Raw genomic sequence first — 16,916 nt, 5'->3', positions numbered from 1 at the left:
ACTGCCCTGCTATAGTGTAATTATACTGCCCCACCATAGTGTTCTCATACTGACCTACCAGTGTTCTTATACTGCCCAACTACAGTGTTATTATACCACCCTACTAGTCTTATTATACTGCCCTCCCACAGTATTATTATACTGACCTGCCACAGTCTTATCATACTGCCCTACTATAGTGTAATTATACTGTCCTACCATAGTGTTATTATACTGCCCTACCACAGTGTTATTATATTGCCCTACCGCAGTCTTATCATATTGCTCTACCACAGTGTTATTATACTGCCCTACTATAGTGTAATTATACTGCCATACCATGGTGTAATTATACTGCCTTACAATTGTGTTAGCATACAACATTACCACAGTATTATAGTGTTATTATACTCCCCTACAATAGTGTACTTATACTGACTTACCACAGTATTATTATACTGCCCCACCAGTGTTATTATACTGCCCTACTATAATGTAATTATACTGTTCTACCATTATGTTCTTATGCTGCCCCACCACAGTGTTATTATACTGCCATACCACAGTATTATTGTGTTCTCATACTGACCTACCGTGTTCTTATATTGCCCTACCACAGTGTTATTATACCGCCCTACCAGTCTTATTATACTGTCCTACCACATTATTATTATACTGCCCTCCAATAGTATTTTAATACTGCCCTACCAGTATTATACTGCCATACCACAGTGTTATTGTACTGCCATACCACAGTGTTATTGTACTGCCCTACCATAGTGTTATTATACCACAATACCAGTCTTATCATACTGTCCTACTATAGTGTAATTACAGTATACTGTCCTACCATAGTGTAATTATACTGTCCTACCATAGTGTTCTTGTACTGCCCTACCAGTGTTCTTATATTGCCCTACTACAGTATTATTATACCACCCTACTAGTCTTATTATACTGCCCTACCACAGTATTATTATACTGCCCTCCCATAGTATTATTATACTGATGTACTATAGTGTAATTACACTGTCCTACCATAGTGTTATAATACTGTCCTACCACAGTGTAACTATACTGCCATACCATGGTGTAATTATACTGCCTTACAATAGTGTTACCATACAACCTTACCATAGTGTTATAGTGTTATTATACTACCCTACCATAGTGTTCTTATAGTGACTTACCACAGTATTATTATACTGCCCCACCAGTGTTATTATACTACCATACCACAGTGTTATTATACTGTCCTTCTCTAGTGTAATTATACTGCCCTACCATAGTGTTCTTATGTTGCCTTACCAGTCTTATTATACTGCCCTACCACAGTGTTATTATACTGCCCTACCATAGTGTTCTGATGCTGCCCTAGCACAGTGTTCTTATACTACCCTACTACAGTGTTATTATACCGCCCTCCTTCTCCATCAATTACTGCATTAATGCGGCGTGGCATGGAGGCGATCAGCCTGTGGCACTGCTGAGGTGTTATGGAAGCCCAGGTTGCTTTGATAGCAGCCTTCAGCTCGTCTGCATTGTTGGGTCTGGTGTCTCATCTTTTTGACAAAAGGTCAGGTGAGTTTGCTGGCCAATCAAGCACAGTGATACTGTTGTTTTTAAACCAGGTATTGGTACTTTTGGCAGTGTGGACAGGTGCCAAGTCCTACTGGAGAATGAAATTTCCATCTCCAAAAGGCTTGTTGGCAGAGGGAAGCATGAAGTGCTCTAAAATTTTCTGGTAGACAGTTGCGCTGATTTTGGTCTTGATAAAACACAGTAGACCTACACCAGCAGATGACATGGCTCCCCAATCCATCACTGACTGTGGAAACTTCATACTAGACCTCAAGCAGCTTGGATTGAGTGCCTCTCCACTCTTCCTCCAGATTCTGGGACATTAATTTCCAAGTGAAATACAAAATTTACTTTCATCTGAAAACAACACCTTGGACAACTGAGCAACAGTCCAGTCCTTTTTATCCTTGGCCAATGTAAGGCACTTCTGGTGTTGTCTATTGGTCATGGGTGGCTTGACACAAAGAATGCAATACTTGTAGCCCATGTCCTGGATACATCTGTGTGTGGTGGCTCTTGAAGCAATGACTCCAGCAGCAGTCCAGTCCTTGTGAATCTCCCCCAAACTTTTGAATGGCCCTTTCTCAACAATCCTTTCAAGGCTGCGGTTATCCTGGTTGCTTGTGCACCTTTTTCTACCACACTTTTTCCTTTTTTTCTTCCACTCAACTTTCCATTAATATGCTTGGATACAGCACTCTGAACAGCCAGCTTCTTTAGCAATGATCTTTTGTAGCTTACCCTCCTTGTGGAGTGTGTCAATGACTGCCTTCTGGACATCTGTCAAGTCAGCAGTCTTCCCCATGATTGTGGAGCCTCCAGAAACAGACTAAGGGACCTTTTTAAACACTTAGGAAGCCTTTGCAGGTGTTTTTTGTTAATTATTCTAATTTACTGAGATAATGACTTTTGGGTTTTCATTGGCTATAAGCCATAATCATCAACATTAACAGAAATAAACACTTGAAATAGATCACTCTGTTTTTAATGACTCTATATAATATGAGTTTCATTTTTTGTATTGAAGAACTGAAATAAATTAACTTTTTGATGATATTCTAATTTTGTGAGAAACACCTGTAAGAACAACCATAATTAAGTAGCTACTGTAATAACACCATTTTTGAAGCTCAGATTATACACGTATGACTAATGTAACAGACTTCCATCAGCTGAAATTGATCACTTTTAGTCACATAAACAGAACCATTATCATAATAATAAAATAGTTTATCTCATTAATGATAATCTCAGTCTATGGCCAGCTCACACCCAAGTCATCCGTTTCTTACTAATGACGTACTAATTGTCATTCTCTGATACAGACATTAGTGTTACACCACGTCTGACATCACGTGGGATTTCTCCCAGCAGAGGAAACCATAGCATATTACTATGGGCACTAAATCATATTAACTATTTCTCCATCTATTAGATTTGTTCACCGGAAGGATGACTCAAAGTCTGAGCAACAGCACAATCCGAAACACAAGTAATAGATGAAGCAAACACCCACATACTGCCATTAATACCGGCTCCCTCGGGTTACAATATTAATTGGCTCTGGGAAGAAGATTGCAAGTTAAAATGAAAGTTTAGAATATAATTCTATTTCACTGTTAAAGATGAGTTCAGAAGCCACAAAATTTTGATCCAAAAAATAAATAAAAAAAGATCAAATCTGATACTAATAAAGCAGAACCTTATAAAAAAAAAAAAAAAAAGTCAGAAAAAAATGCTAGAAGCTATAAACCACTTTCTATGACGGGAAAGGACAGGAGCTTCTTCAGGGTCCAGTACAGTAGATGCCAGGTGAACAACATGGAGTCGCCCTAAGCTGGTGCCAATAACAGCAGTTCCTCCTGACGCTGGTAAACAGTTATACAGAACGTGTAGTACCGCACTGTGCTGCAGGAGGCGCTGATACTTATCAGTGCAAGCACATCACTAATACAGATGTTTATAGTGACCGTGCTGATTGGCTGCATCCTCCTGTCATTCACATGTGCCGCAGATCTGAACTGTCTGTGACACTGGAAGTTGAATGTAGATTAAATGTTTTAAAGTCCAAAGTAAGACCATTGAATGTTATTATTAAAGATATTGTATCCTGGGGTTAATGTAACTGGAGAAAGAGCATTGTATAAAAATGATGTCACTCATTTTCCTAAAAATAAAATATAAGAAAAAAAACAATAGGCAAGACTTTATGCTGCAGTATAAAATGTCTTGTGAGAATACTCCATGTACAAACCAGCTAATAAAATCTAATAAATGAAATTTAAAATCACTAACTAAAGTGAAAAGTGATAAATTAAGTGCAATATTATCCTAAAAGCCTAAAAAAAAACCTCATAGATGATCTGGCAATTATTTGGTGAACACTAGCGTGAAACAAAAGAAAATAATTATTTTTTCTGAATTTTTCGGCAGTCAACAGATTCGGATTCCGGCTACACCAGTGAATAGCAACCTTTCATATATCACACGGTGAGGCTTATTTCCCACCTTTTTGTATTTTCTCCTAAAGGAAGTGGCAGGACATTTTGTGGCCACTGAAACAGAGCCCTACGAATGACTGTCATCCATGTGTCACACCGCAAAGGTGATGTCACTCCAAACATACTAATCAGACGAGGCACTAGGGACATCAGCAGGTAAGACCAGGTTCGCAGGGTTAGGGGTAGGTTCACACGTGGCAGCGTTTTTTACGCAGCGTATTTGGTGAGTAAAATATGCAGCGTTTTACAATACTAGCATAATTAATGAGATTACTGAAAACCGATGCATGCGCTGTTTTTTAACGCATATTTTTACCGTTTTGCAGCATTTTTCACCCGTTCCAATGCAAAAATGTTGCAAAAAACCACAAGTGAAAATGTAAAAAAAAAAATTAAAAAAGACTATTTAACGCAACATTTTTCCTGCCACCACTCCGGTTTTTGGAGCAGACAAAGCTAAATCAACGTGTGAACATACCATTGTGGTCCGGCGGCCACAGAATCCGATGTGGCTGTTGAACCAGTGTCCTGTGAACCTTTCTCCTCAACTCTAGTGAAAACAAGTAAGCCGAAATGATTCCCAAACTTCGGCAAAGAGGAGGGGGGTCATAACAAAAAACAAAACATGTGCGTAGTGTTCAAAACTCCCAGGATATGAGAAGTTACAAATATCTTCTAATAATTATTTTATAGCAGCAATACTATTTATAAAATGCAAATGATCTCACTATAAAGTTTGTAATAAAGACTCATTAAAAAATAAACATGTTGAATACCATTAAGTTTTTTATTACATTAGTACATTACACTGGATGAGATATTCAACAATTGCTGCTCGGTTGTTCCGTCAGCTTTGCACAGAACACACGTGCTAGAGAGAACGCGACTGCATATTTTCATCAGTCTTTTCCTTTAAGGAAATTCTTGCTCCTTTCTTCGATTGTTTTTGATACCGTAAATTTTTAATATCGAATCGATGAGAATTGTCTCGTTGTGGTCTAGACCTAGAATGCTACTGTAGGCAAAGTCCAATAGTTTTGGTGCAGAAACGTCTTGCAGAAAGCAGCATGCTCAAGTAAGATCCATATTCCCATGAAAGGTTATTCTTTAAACAATTGAGTTACTTATTTAAATATTTATCCGGTGAAAGCTGGAGGGGACAAGCTGTTTTACTGCTGATTTAAATCTCCGTCTATCGATTGTGAATACCAAGTGCCAAAGATGTATTATTAATGTGGGCATTAAACGGGAAGATGGGGTAATGCACACATTTTATGGCATTGGTAGGTAGAGCACAAACTGCTCGTTTATTCGACAAGTGGGAAAGGAACATTCACAATGTGTGAGGATGTTACATTAGTACGATATACTGCGCGGGGCCAGAGATAGCACCTACCTCTGTCAGTGTGTACGGGGCTCGGGTGAGATATATGACTCCTTTGGTCTTGGAATGACTTCCTGCTTTCCAGATCTTCAGCAGTTGAATGACTGTCTTCTGAATCTTGCTCTTAAAAAGCAATAAACAAGGTTTCAACTGTAGGCGAGAAGACAATATACATCTGACCCACGTAAAATTACTAGAAGCCATGTTTTTTGTAGGAAGTACATAAGCCGCTCTACACTGCAACGCTAGTCTCCAGATCCCAGATGTATGACTTAACAAGCTTATCTGTATCGTGTATGTCTGCTAATATACAACTTTATGTATAGTCACACAATTATATATACGGTATATTTATAAAAACACAAAAAAAAAAAGCAGTCCGCAGGGTTATACCAAATATACTTTAACCCTAATGGAAACCGGATTCTACTATAAAATGAGAGCCATGATTAGTTGATTACCTCCGTTTGCCTGTTTTGGCTTAGTTCTGAACAGAAGCCATGGAGATAAAACTGTGAATGATTGTAAGAAATTTTAAGAAATTATCAATAAAACAAGAAGATACCTTAGTGCCTTTGAAGTCTATCGGTGTGGCTGCAGCTTAGATTCAAAGACATGCGTATGAATCACATTTTGCCAAAAAGGGGGAAAATAATCATCTCTACGTTCACGAAGGGGCAATGCTGAACCTAAGTTAACTCTAAGAATTGATTGCTGAAATGTCTGCGACTTTAGGTCTCGCTTGTGCCGCTGTTCGGATGCAATGTCAAAGTGATACACAGATGAGGTTGCAGAAAGTGGATATTGTCCGTCTAGCAACAGGGAATGTGAATCGTCTCATGTCCAATAATCCATTGTAACGGAATCATCCAAGGTCAACAAACAAGGGTCTCTACTCCCCTATCAGTGTGTTTATGGAAAACCAGTGGCGCTCAGGACGTTATCAACCCTGGTGATTTCATGCTTATGTTCCCGGACTTGGCGTGTGATTTTATTTAACCAGAGAGTACGGTAACCTGTGTCAACCAAACGTCCCACGCGTTTTGGAAAAGTTCTCTTTTCTAAAACAGATAAGCCGTTTGGTTCTCTCTTGCCACTGTACTCGGAGATTAAGTAATGTCACATGCCAACTCCAAGAACATGCACATGCTAACATCCAGAGCGCCCCTGGATCTCCATAACCACGCTGATCTTGGAGTTGACATTCATCAACATTGGATGAGTCCATAACGGTGGATTAGTGGACATATCCACTTTCTGCAACCTCATCTGCAGAGCCCGTAGGAATTACATCCAGACAGAAGAACAAGTGAGACCTAAAACACACACACACACACACATTAGGACATCTTATTCTTAGTGTTAACTTTGATTCCGCATCGCTTTTAATGAGAGCAGAGATTATCATTTTACCTCTTTTTAACACAGTTTAGAAATGTTTGGATTTATTTTTAATATTACACTTTAAAGCCAAGTAACAACTCATTGTGACAAATAAGCAACAATAGACGACATCTGGAAGAGGAGAGATTACATGATTATCATATATACTATACATGATATGTCAGGGCTGCTTTAAAATTCCCTACTCCTAATTGCAATAGCATTAAGGAACAATTTATATAGAGCAATGAATGATGGACAAAATCTGCATTGGTCTGCACAGATCTCTATGGAAAAAACTGTTTTGTATTAGCAAATATCTTTCAGCATCCCAACAAAATAATATCCGAATGATTGTCTGATTAAGCAGGAGTCTTCAAGACTCACTCTAAGGGCTCATACTCACTTGCGCGAAACTCGGATGAGTCTCGCATGGCAATACCCGGCACTGCACCCGACACTCAGGAGCGGAGCGTGCGGCTGCGTGTATTCCTATGCGGCCGCACGCTCCGATCTGAGTGCCGGCAGCAGCTCCGGGTAATGCCATGCGAGACTCAGAGTTTCTCGTAAGTGAGTATGAGCCCTAAAAAGATTTCTCCTGAAGCTGATTCTTTCAGAATGCTAGGAATACTCAAAGTCTGGATGCTGCATGCTTTCCACATAAGGTATTTACTCTACTACTTATCAGAAAACAGGTATCCAGCAACAGGAATCTGTTAGAAACATTTCTTTATTATATGCGATTTCATCTTCCAGATACTTTGCCCACTTATCTTGTGAACTGTAACACACTACACATTTCGGATTACCACTTCACCATGATGATAGAGCAATCGGTAATGTGTAGCGTATTACGGCTCACAAGACACATGGGGAAAATATCTGTAAGCTTTAATTGCATACAATAAAGAAATGTTTGTAACGGATTCCTGTTGCTGGATACCTGTTTCTGATATATGGTCCTATTTATGGATGCCTCCGAGTGCTCCGTGCCCAGAATCTCCAATCAGCGACAAACATCACATGGGTGAGCTGACTACTCGCACTTTCTTCTTGTATCTAGCACTTAGTGTACTTCCAGAATAGAAGATCAGTGCGTCCACACAGAGATTTTTCTACTTTGATCAGAACAAAGAGTTCCTTAAAAAAAAGCTTGCTAAGGGTATGTTCACACATTGTGTTTTTGGCGTGAAAAAAAAAAACAGCGTTTTTATTGTACCAGCAAAATGAATGAGATTTGCTGCTTATTTTTTTCTTGCAGATCCAAATCTGCAGCATGTCAACTCTTTCAGCATTTTTGAAGCATTTTTTCACTTGCTCAAATGAATGGGGAAAAATGCATTAAAACATAAAAGCATGCATGCAAAAACAAGGCAAGAACGTGCATATTTTAGGCAGCTTTTTTCTTGCCAACACTCCATTACTTGCAGCAGATTGGTCTGTCTGCTACAAAGTGTGCACATACCCTTATTGTAACATGTGAACTGCAAGTATAGCAAAACATACGCCAATTGCTCCTTTGAAAAAAGCTATCTGGGATGAAAATGTTTTCTAACATGCCATCACACCTCCAATACTCGTCTACTCTTCTCATCAGATTCAGACGATGTTGAGAAGCAAAGGTTCAGGCATGTTCAAATGCAACTTACCACACATTTTCTCCAAAATCAATTAGATGGTCGGCCTCGATGGATTCTGCTGACATTCACCTAGTGTGAATGACCACCCTCAAACTTAACCAATAGATCGCTCAACTAATGGGAAGACCCATAAAGGCTGCGTCTATCTTCTTCACAGCAGTGTGTAAGGTAATGTAAGATTCATATCCAGGAGGTGTGCACCCCTCACATCCTCAACACTGATGAATATGAATGCTCTAGGCACCAGAGGGAAGTTTTCAATATACCATTTACATTCATGTTAGCATTATGATTGTATAGCTTGCTTTACACTCCTCTACATGGATGTCAGAAATGATCTGGTATCCAAAAAGCTAGTTGAACTTAGTAACTCAAGTTATTGTTCTTACCATTTGAGTCTAGGCTGCAGAGATAAGATGCCGGGAGGCTTTGATGGGGGGCAGTCGTCTTCAGGGTCTGAGGAACATCTGCCATCTGCTTTGTGTAAACCTGCAGAACACAAGATAATAGATATTGTAACTTGGAGATATTTATTTCTCGTTTTAGTTGTATCATTATAAGGGACAGCAAAACAGAACGTGACATTATAACAAAATCATCTCCTTCACGCTTACAATGAAAGGTAAGGGGCCTTAGCATCTAGGATAGCTTGCCATACAAGCTGACAGTTTAGGAGGACCAGGCTTGGACTGGCCCACAGGAGAGCAGGAGAATCCTCCGGTGGGCCGCACCCTCTTATATGAGCAGGACTTGACACTATATACATGAATCCCTGTATACAGACATTGGCAGCATCTTATTCATTTACCGATCTACCCAGTTCATTGTTATATACGCTTGTGATTGAGGATGATGTCACATTTGCATGTCATTGAAAAGTGGGGCCCTGGAGTTGGTTCCTAGTGGGCCCTTGGCACCCTAGTCCAATACTGAGGAGAACCATGACTAAAATGGTTCAGACAGGTGCCATCTTCCAGGATAACCATTACCAAATGCAGCGACTGTACAGCAGATCTAACCTATCAGACATACTTTATGTTTAGCAGACGAAAGTGCTTAGATAGGTTTCGAGCTTTGCCTTCCATTTATAGAAAAGGAAAACCGTCTGGGCTGTTGGCACTAAAGTATTAATTAAAAGGACAGTTCACACTACATGTTTTCTTATGGTCTATTTTCCTGAAATATTGATACACGAGCCCAATGGTATGTTGATGTTGTTAGATCCAGAGCTGAGACATACAGGGGTCAGCACTGAGGCCCTGATGAAAGGCTCATTGAGGTATTTTGGTTCTATGTAGAATAGTTCCATCTGTATTTTGCCACCCTAGATCCCCACCACAACTGCCAGATGCCATTAGTTATATTACCTGGGTATTATTATAAGAGGTCACATTTTAAAGATATATATCATACATGGTTCGGATTGGGAAAGTTTTACCCAGTCCGGTCTAGCTCCACTTTCCATAATCACCCCAAATTGTCCATAAAAGGCTCCCGTTTTACCCCTCTGGCGCCCTCCATATCCTGCACCTTTGTTGGATGATCAGGCAGATGTAAATAATACAAAGATCTTAGAGAGGACAAGCATTTTATTATATATAATTACCAGTGCTTCAGAGAAAATTGCCCACATTAGAAGAGGGCCAATATGTGCAGTCTCTTCAAAGGGCCGCCATGGTACGCTGCAGCCTCCGAGCATGAAAGGACTTTCTCTAATCAGGATAATTAACTCTATGTTAATGTGCTTACATGGAACCTTACAGGTGTTCTCAGTCTACAGGGGGGGACGGGAAACACAAAGCAGAATTAAACTCCTGGGGTCTCACTGTGTATTTCCAAGGTAAATGTTATGGTCTGTAATTATCCCCTCTTCAGAACTGAACACATACAATTACACACAAAACATCAGTGATGAAAAAGCAATAACTATTAATGCAGAGTATATGACAGTAGTATCAGGATTGGAAGTGACATTTACAATATTTCTCTGTGCAACATCAATTGTATAGGGGAAAGCGAACAATACAGTCACAAATGATATGAGGTAATTGCAGAGGAGCGGGTTATCAATCATCCCTGCTATTTATTTTAATATATTTGTTGGTGTTTCAAATTTTGCACAAAAAGCTACATTCGAAAAAAAACACATTTACTACTACTACATCTGCACAATACTGATATTTACTGGGTACAGACTACTGCATCTGCACAATACTGATATTTACTGGGTACAGACTACTACATCTGCACAATACTAATATTCACTGGGTACAGACTGCAACATCTGCACAATACTGATATTCACTGGGTGCAGACTACTACATCTGCACAATACTTATATTTACTGGGTACAGACTACTATATCTGCACAATACTTATATTTACTGGGTACAGACTACTATATCTGCACAATACTGATATTTACTGGGTACAGACTACTACATCTGCACAATACTGATATTCACTGTGTACAGTCTACTACATCTGCACAATACTGATAAATAAAACAACTCAGCACAGACGGCGACAACCGTGGCACACGCTGCAAACACGTTTCCTGCAGCGTTGCTCTAGGTGCGCCGAACGTCTGTGGAGAAAATCTAATCTACCCGAAGATTTCATCCATTATAAGTTTATGCTAAAAACATACAACTCTGCCCTTCACCTCTCCAAACAAACCTATTTTAACACCCTCATCACCTCGCTGTCCAATAACCCTAAATGTCTCTGTCACGATATTGTATGAAATATAATATGATTTTGTAGCTATGCCCTTCAGAACCATGCTGCGGGCTAAACCCCCCCCCCTTGTGTGTTTCTGAATGTATGTGTAGAAGAGGGTTTTATTGCCCTGGCCATAAATTCCAAGCTCTGAGCAACTTACTCGCCCCTCCCATCTGTACTAGCTAGGACTGGTATAGAAGCTCTTTAAAACAGGAGGTCCTTTGTCTTAATCTTGTAAGATTCTAGGCCAACGATTTGGGCTAGGAAAATAATGAGTACACATTGCTAAAGTCCATCGGCGCATCTATCCATCACTGTAAGCGCTAGCCTCTAATTCCACCAGGTAAATAAGTACAGATTTCTCTGGAACGGAGTGTCCCTACTAGCCCAAATTTAGTATCTATAGAGAGCAAATCTTAATACAAGATGAATGCTGGGTGTGTTATGATTCTAACATGTTCTGTAGCGGAGATACAGGCATTAGACAAACTTGTGTGAAATTTACTAAGGCTGAAGATATAGGAGGGACTAAGGAAAGCAGCCCTGTTAGTGATGTCACCAGGCTGTGGTTATTTAAGTGACTCCACTTTGCCCAGCCTTCAGAGTCAGCGGAGGTTTACTTAAGGAGCAGTTTCTATCCAGACCTCCTGATGCACTGGGAAATTTGGGGAGCTCCGCCCACCAGCATGGTTTTGCCTGAAATGAACTGAGAACATGTAAGTGTTGATTTTCTCATTTAATCCCTTTATTTTATAATTGCCTTGCACATATTTCAATTGTCTCTTTTGTAATATCTTTATATGCCTTTTAACAAACACTGCCTTCTTTCGGAGTAAAATATATAAATTACTAGTTTTCGTTCTTCCTGCTCTAAAACGTGCCCTAAGTCTTCTGAAGGGAATTATGCTACTGTTTTGGGTTAGCTCCGGACCCATTTAATCGGAGCTGGTGGCAGCATATCGTGTGCGGGGCCTTTGGTGTTGTGAGTTCTGTTTTTGGGCTCCCTCTGGTGGTTACTGATGGTACTGGGTGACTTGTGTTCTCTGCGGTCTCTGGTGTCCACCTGTTCCATCAGGTTATGGGAGTTTCCTATTTAACCTGGCTTTTTTGTCATTTCCTCGCCAGCTATCAATGTAATCAGCGTGTCTTTTTACCTCTGCTACCTGCGTCTGTTATCTTCAGGACAAGCTAAGTTTTGATTTTCCTGTTCCACGTTTTGCTTAATTTTTGTCTTAGTCCAGCTTGCAGATATGTGATTCCTTGCTGCTGGTTGCTCTAGTGGGCTGAAATTACTCCTCATGTTCCATGAGTTGGCACATGAGTTCAAGTAATTTCAGGATGGTTTTTTTGAAGGGTTTTTCGCTGACCGCGCAGTTCACTTTTGTATCCTCTGCTATCTAGCTTTAGCGGGCCTCATTTTTGCTGATTCTATTTTCATAACTACGTATGTGCTTTCCTCTCATTTCACCGTTATTACATGTGGGGGGCTGCTATTTCTGTGGGGTGTTTCTCTGGAGGCAAGTGAGGTCTGTGTTTCTTCTAATAGGGGAAGTTAATCCTTCGGCTGGCGCGAGACGTCTAGGAATCATCGTAGGCACGTTCCCCGGCTACTGCTAGTTGTGTGTTTAGGTTCAGGATCGCGGTCAGCTCAGGTTCCATCACCCTAGAGCTTGTTTTGTTTTTGTGCTTGTCCTTTTGTGATCCCCTGCCATTGGGATCATGACAGTATAGCCGGCCTGAAAAAATTGGTCATCGTTTTGGCTGAAGTAGGAGGAAAAGTAGTCTGAGGAAGTTTTTTTTTTTTTTTTACCTCCTCAGAGTTTGCTGCCTAGCCTTAATTGCAGCTTGGCTGCTTCTTTCCTCCTCTTAATCCTTGAATGGCTCTGACCTCAGCTGTTTATCATGGACGTCCAGAGTTTGGCTTCCAGCCTGAATAATCTTGCTGCTAAGGTTCAAAATATACAAGATTTTGTTGTACATACTCCTATGTCTGAACCTAGAATTCCTATCCCAGAGTTTTTTTCTGGAGATAGATCTAGTTTTCTGAATTTTAGGAACAATTGCAAGTTGTTTCTTTCCTTGAAATCTCGCTCCTCTGGAGACCCTGCTCAGCAGGTCAAGATTGTTATATCTTTCCTGCGGGGTGACACTCAGAATTGGGCATTTGCATTGGCACCAGGGGATCCTGCGTTGCTCAATGTGGATGCGTTTTTTCTGGCATTGGGTTTGCTCTATGAGGAATCTAACCTAGAGATTCAGGCTGAAAAAGCTTTATTGGCTCTCTCTCAGGGGCAAGATGAAGCAGAGATATATTGTCAGAAATTTCGGAAATGGTCGGTGCTTACTCAGTGGAATGAGTGCGCTCTGGCTGCAAAATTCAGAGATGGCCTTTCTGAGGCCATTAAAGATGTTATGGTGGGGTTCCCGGCGCCTACAGGTCTGAATGAGTCCATGACTATGGCTATTCAGATTGATCGGCGTTTACGGGAGCGCAAACCTGAGCACCATTTGGCGGTGTCTTCTGAACAGGCACCTGAGATAATGCAATGTGACAGAATTCAGTCCAGAAGTGAACGGCAAAATTATAGGCGGAAAAATGGATTGTGTTTTTATTGTGGTGATTCAGCTCATGTTATATCAGCATGCTCTAAATGCACAAAAAAGGTTGATAGACTGTAAAGTACCAATGGCAACAGACTTAAGTTCATTCTGTCTGTGACGCTGATTTGTTCATTATCATCCATTTCCGTCGATGCCTATGTGGATTCAGGCGCTGCCCTGAGTCTTATGGATTGGTCATTTGCCAATCGCTGTGGGTTTAGTCTGGAACCTCTGGAAGTTCCTATTCCTTTGAAAGGAATTGACTCTACACCTTTGGAGTGACCATGCGTATGACTCCCGTTCATCAGGAGGTGATTCGCTTCCTGGTACTGTATAATTTACATGATGTCTTAGTGCTTGGTCTGCCATGGTTACAAACTCATAACCCAGTCCTGGACTGGAAAACAATGTCTGTGTTAAGCTGGGGATGTCAGGGGGTTCATGATGATACATCTCCGATTTCTATCGCTTCATCTACTCCTTCTGAGGTTCCGGTATTTTTGTCTGATTATCGGGAGGTTTTTGAGGAGCCTAAGCTCAGTTCGCTTCCTCCTCACAGGGATTGCGATTGTGCTATAGATTTGATTCCTGGCAGTAAATTCCCTAAAGGTCGTTTGTTCAATCTGTCAGTGCCAGAGCATACTGCTATGCGGAATTATGTTAAGGAGTCCTTGGAAAAGGGACATATCCGTCCATCTTCGTCCCCTTTGGGAGCAGGTTTTTTTTTCGTGGCCAAAAAAGATGGTTCCTTGAGGCCTTGCATAGATTATCGTCTTTTGAATAAGATTACAGTCAAATATCAGTATCCTTTGCCATTGTTGACTGATTTGTTCGCTCGCATTAAGGGGGCTAAATGGTTCACTAAGATTGATCTTCGGGGTGCGTATAATCTTGTGCGGATAAGGCAGGGTGATGAGTGGAAAACCGCATTTAATACGCCTGAGGGCCATTTTGAGTATTTGGTGATGCCTTTTGGACTTTCTAATGCTCCTTCTGTCTTCCAGTCTTTTATGCACGATATTTTCCGTGAATATCTGGATAAATTTATTATCGTGTATTTGGATGATATTTTGTTTTTTTCTGATGACTGGGAGTCTCATGTTCAGCAGGTCAGGAAGGTGTTTCAGGTCCTGCGGGCCAATTCTTTGTTTGTAAAGGGGTTCTAAATGTCTCTTTGGAGTCCAGAAGATTTCTTTTTTGGGGTATATTTTTTCCCCTTCTACTATTGAGATGGATCCCGTCAAGGTTCAGGCTATTTGTGACTGGACGCAGCCTACATCTCTTAAGAGTCTACAGAAGTTCTTGGGCTTTGCTAATTTTTATCGTTGCTTCATAACTAATTTTTCTAGTGTTGTTAAGCCTTTGACGGATTTGACTAAGAAGGGTGCTGATGTTACTGATTGGTCTCCTGCGGCTGTGGAGGCCTTTCAGGAACTTAAGCGCCGGTTTTCTTCTGCTCCTGTGTTGCGTCAGCCAGATACGTCGCTTCCTTTTCAGGTTGAGGTTGATGCTTCCGAGATCGGAGCGGGGGCGGTTTTGTCACAGAGAAGCTCCGATGGCTCAGTGATGAAGCCATGTGCGTTCTTTTCTAGAAAATTTTCGCCCGCTGAACGGAATTATGATGTTGGTAATCGGGAGCTTTTGGCCATGAAGTGGGCATTTGAGGAGTGGCGTCATTGGCTTGAGGGTGCTAGACATCGTGTGGTTGTCTTGACTGATCACAAAAATCTGATGTACCTTGAGTCTGCCAAGCGTCTGAATCCTAGACAGGCTCGTTGGTCACTGTTTTTCTCCCGTTTCAATTTTGTGGTTTCATACCTGCCAGGTTCAAAGAATGTGAAGGCGGATGCTCTTTCTAGGAGTTTTGTGCCTGACTCCCCTGGAAATTCTGAGCCCACTGGTATCCTTAGGGATGGGGTGATTTTGTCGGCTGTCTCCCCAGACTTGCGACGTGCTTTGCAGGAGTTTCAGGCGGATAAACCTGATCGTTGTCCGCCGGAAAGACTGTTTGTTCCGGATAATTGGACCAGTAGAGTCATCTCCGAGGTCCATTCTTCTGTGTTGGCAGGTCATCCTGGAATATTTGGTACTAGAGACTTGGTGGCCAGGTCTTTTTGGTGGCCTTCCTTGTCGAGGGATGTGCGTTCTTTCGTGCAGTCTTGTGGAGTTTGCGCTCGGGCTAAGCCTTGCTGTTCTTGGGCCAGTGGATTGTTATCACCTTTGCCTATCCCAAAGAGGCCTTGGACGCACATTTCCATGGACTTTATTTCGGATCTCCCTGTCTCTCAAAAAATGTCCGTCATATGGGTTGTGTGTGACCGCTTTTCTAAGATGGTTCATCTGGTACCCTTGCCTAAGTTACCTTCCTCCTCTGAGTTGGTCCCTCTGTTTTTTCAAAACGTGGTCCGTTTGCATGGCATTCCGGAGAACATCGTTTCTGACAGGGGATCCCAGTTTGTGTCTAGATTTTGGCGGACGTTCTGTGCTAAGATGGGCATTGATTTGTCCTTTTCGTCTGCATTCCATCCCCAGACGAATGGCCAGACGGAACGAACTAATCAGACTTTAGAAACTTATTTAAGGTGTTTTGTTTCTGCTGATCAAGATGACTCGGTTTCCTTTTTGCCGCTTGCCGAGTTTGCCCTTAATAATCGGGCTAGTTCTGCTACCTTGGTTTCTCCTTTCTTTTGTAATTCGGGGTTTCATCCTCGTTTTTCCTCTGGTCAGGTGGAGCCTTCTGATTGTCCTGGAGTGGACATGGTGGTGGATAGGTTGCATCAGATTTGGAGTCATGTGGTGGACAATTTGAAGTTGTCCCAGGAGAGGGCTCAGCAGTTTGCTAATCGCCGTCGCCGCGTGGGTCCTCGACTTCTTGTTGGGGACTTGGTGTGGTTGTCTTCTCGTTTTGTTCCTATGAAGGTCTCTTCTCCTAAGTTCAAGCCTCGGTTCATCGGTCCCTATAGGATCTTGAAAGTCTTAACCCTGTGTCGTTTCGTTTGGATCTCCCGGCATCGTTTGCTTTTCATAATGTGTTCCATCGGTCGTTGTTGCGGAAGTATGAGGTACCTGTTGTTCCTTCGCTTGAGCCTCCTGCTCCGGTGCTGGTGGAGGGTGAATTGGAGT

The 16,916-nt window shown here is 41.4% G+C and overlaps 1 protein-coding gene across 1 annotated transcript in view; it reads right to left on the bottom strand.

Moving 5' to 3' along the window:
- The window catches only part of SKOR1 (SKI family transcriptional corepressor 1), a 62,491-nt gene that overhangs the window by 14,213 nt on the left and 31,362 nt on the right, over nucleotides 1–16,916 (bottom strand). Inside the window, exons 2-3 of the mRNA XM_069766413.1 lie at nucleotides 8,858–8,957; nucleotides 5,458–5,568 (exon numbers count right to left, since the gene is read on the bottom strand). Coding sequence (XP_069622514.1) covers nucleotides 5,458–5,568; nucleotides 8,858–8,957 — 211 coding nt within the window. The remainder of the gene's footprint in view (nucleotides 1–5,457; nucleotides 5,569–8,857; nucleotides 8,958–16,916) is intronic.

This window comes from Ranitomeya imitator, chromosome 4 (assembly GCF_032444005.1).
Source record: "Ranitomeya imitator isolate aRanImi1 chromosome 4, aRanImi1.pri, whole genome shotgun sequence".
Classification (NCBI taxonomy): Eukaryota; Metazoa; Chordata; class Amphibia; order Anura; family Dendrobatidae; genus Ranitomeya; species Ranitomeya imitator.
The sequence above is the reverse complement of the archived record's forward strand: the minus strand, read 5'-3'. Positions and strand labels throughout refer to the sequence as shown.